Here is a 1,952-nt window from a genome sequence, read left to right as displayed (position 1 = left end):
TTGCTGCGCGGGCAAACGGGCGAGGAGCTGCTGTGACAGCGAAGGGGGATTGAAGGGAGCACCTTCTCGTCGCCGCCGCTGCTGCTCCACCTCAAGTTCTCCTCCGGCGCGGGCTTACGCTCCTGTAATGGCTCCAGCTTCATCTCCTCAGCTTCCCGTCCCGAAGACGCCTTCGTCGCCTCCGCCGCCGCCTCCTCCATTTTCCCCGCCTTCTCAACCGCCTCCTCAGGAGAGGCTCCTCCCCCACCTCCGGAGATCCAGCGGGCCCCAGAGCCGGAGGGCAAAGAAGTTTCTCGAACCTGGGCCATCAGATTACTGCTCGACCTGAGGAGCAAGGCGTCTGGAAACGAGCTGCGACTGTAGATGAAACCAGACAGACTTCTGTGAATAATCTGCCCAGCGTCATGGCCGCAGTGCGCAGTTAGCGCCCCCAGGACCCCTCCCATCGGCCCTTGAGCTCAGCCCGCGGCCGCTGCCGGCTCCACCCACTCAACTGAGAGGCCCCTGGAGCTGATGGGGAGACCGAGGCGGTTACCTGCTTTAAAGACGATCAGATCATGCAGGGGCCAGGGGACTGGGAACAGAAGGCTAGCGAGCGGTGGGGGTGGGGAATGGCCTGAGCCTTAGGAGAGAAAGGATGGAAACTTCTTTAAAAAAGGCGCCACCCTCTGACTGCTTTTTTGCGCCCTGCGCAGCCTCGCTTTGGTGCAGCTTCCTCTGACGTTCTTTCCCTGTATCCTAAAAAACACTTGGGTCAACATTTTCTCTCAAAAATGGCTGAAAGGACGCACTTTTGGAAAATGAACTCAGAGGAAGAAAGTGTCCCTCTGCTCCTACCTTATCTATACTTCTGTGACCCGGTGTGTTCCACTCTAAGCCGTTGCCCCTCAGCGCACTTTCGGTCCGCCCAGCTCTTGCGCCCTCTCACGCTTTTTCGCGCTTGTGCTCTCACACCCCTTTTCTTCTGCGACTTCAATTCCTACGATTTCTCCTAGAATTCGGATTACTACTCCCTCCCTTCAGGCATTTGCCACCTCTAAGGCCACCATCATCCTCGGGAGATCCCCGAAGTCCCCGCTCCCTTTTCCCTCTCCTGCCCCCGCAACGCCCCCAGCCCGGCGGTTTGTTTAAAGGTCTGGGTTACCTTGGGCCCCAGGCGCGTGATACAGAACGTCAGCAACTGCTGCTGTCCAGGCGCTCCTCAGCCAGCCTTCTCTCCTGACCTCTCCTCAGGGCTGGTCACAAGGGGGCCCGCCCCTAGCCCCTCCCCTCTCGACGTGCGGCCCCCAACCCGGGATTCTGCCCTCCTGCAGTGATGAATGGCACCGCTGTCCTGCGCAGGCAGGCAAACCTCTTCCTGAAACAGACTCTACTGGAGGCAACAGCAGCAACAGATTCTACAGAAAGCCCCTGAAATGGAGGCTCAGGCCTCACCTAGCTCCAGGCCCGCACTCCACAGAAAAAAAGATTCGCCCGGCATGGGGGTGGGGGCTTCCAGAGGTGGCAACTCTGTGGCAGGAATCCCTCAGGATCCTGTCAGAGTCTGGTCTCTGGGAGTTGAGAGAGAGAGAAAAAGAGAGAGAGATTATCCCAGAATGTGCAGGGGAGGAAGCATAAGCAAGGGCTCAGGCTCAGAGAGACCTGAGCCCAGGCACATGCTTGCTGTGTGACTTCAGATAAAACACTTAACTTCTCTGAGCCTTAGTTGTGTCCATTTTTAAAGAGAAATTGAAATAATAACCCTAACCCAATGTGAACACTAAGTCATAGTATATATCAAGTAAAATACCTTTTTGGCAAGCTTTATCTTTCACACCTCTTTTTTCAGTCCCGACCTGAAAATCAGCCTAGAGAACAACTCCTGATGCAGAGCAGAGAAGAAGAGAATGCCTTTCTCTTTCGAAGCTCTCTCAAAGTTATGGCTCAGTTCACCCTATCATCCCTCCTAGGCG

General features: G+C 55.9%; 1 protein-coding gene across 1 annotated transcript; it reads right to left on the bottom strand.

Annotated features, from left to right (window-relative positions):
• Positions 1–4: 4 nt before the first annotated feature.
• On the bottom strand, positions 5–1,064 carry LOC108517494 (ubiquitin carboxyl-terminal hydrolase 51-like; the record flags this gene model as incomplete). The annotated part of the gene is made up of 2 exons (XM_017855472.1): positions 536–1,064; positions 5–357 (listed from the first exon to the last, which is right to left on the bottom strand). A coding segment is annotated over exon 2 (304 nt), but the record flags the coding sequence as incomplete, so codon positions are not given.
• Between the last annotated feature and the right edge of the window lie 888 nt (positions 1,065–1,952).

Source organism: Rhinopithecus bieti, unplaced genomic scaffold (assembly GCF_001698545.2).
Source record: "Rhinopithecus bieti isolate Rb0 unplaced genomic scaffold, ASM169854v2 scaffold_41763, whole genome shotgun sequence".
NCBI lineage: Eukaryota > Metazoa > Chordata > Mammalia > Primates > Cercopithecidae > Rhinopithecus > Rhinopithecus bieti.
The sequence above is the reverse complement of the archived record's forward strand: the minus strand, read 5'-3'. Positions and strand labels throughout refer to the sequence as shown.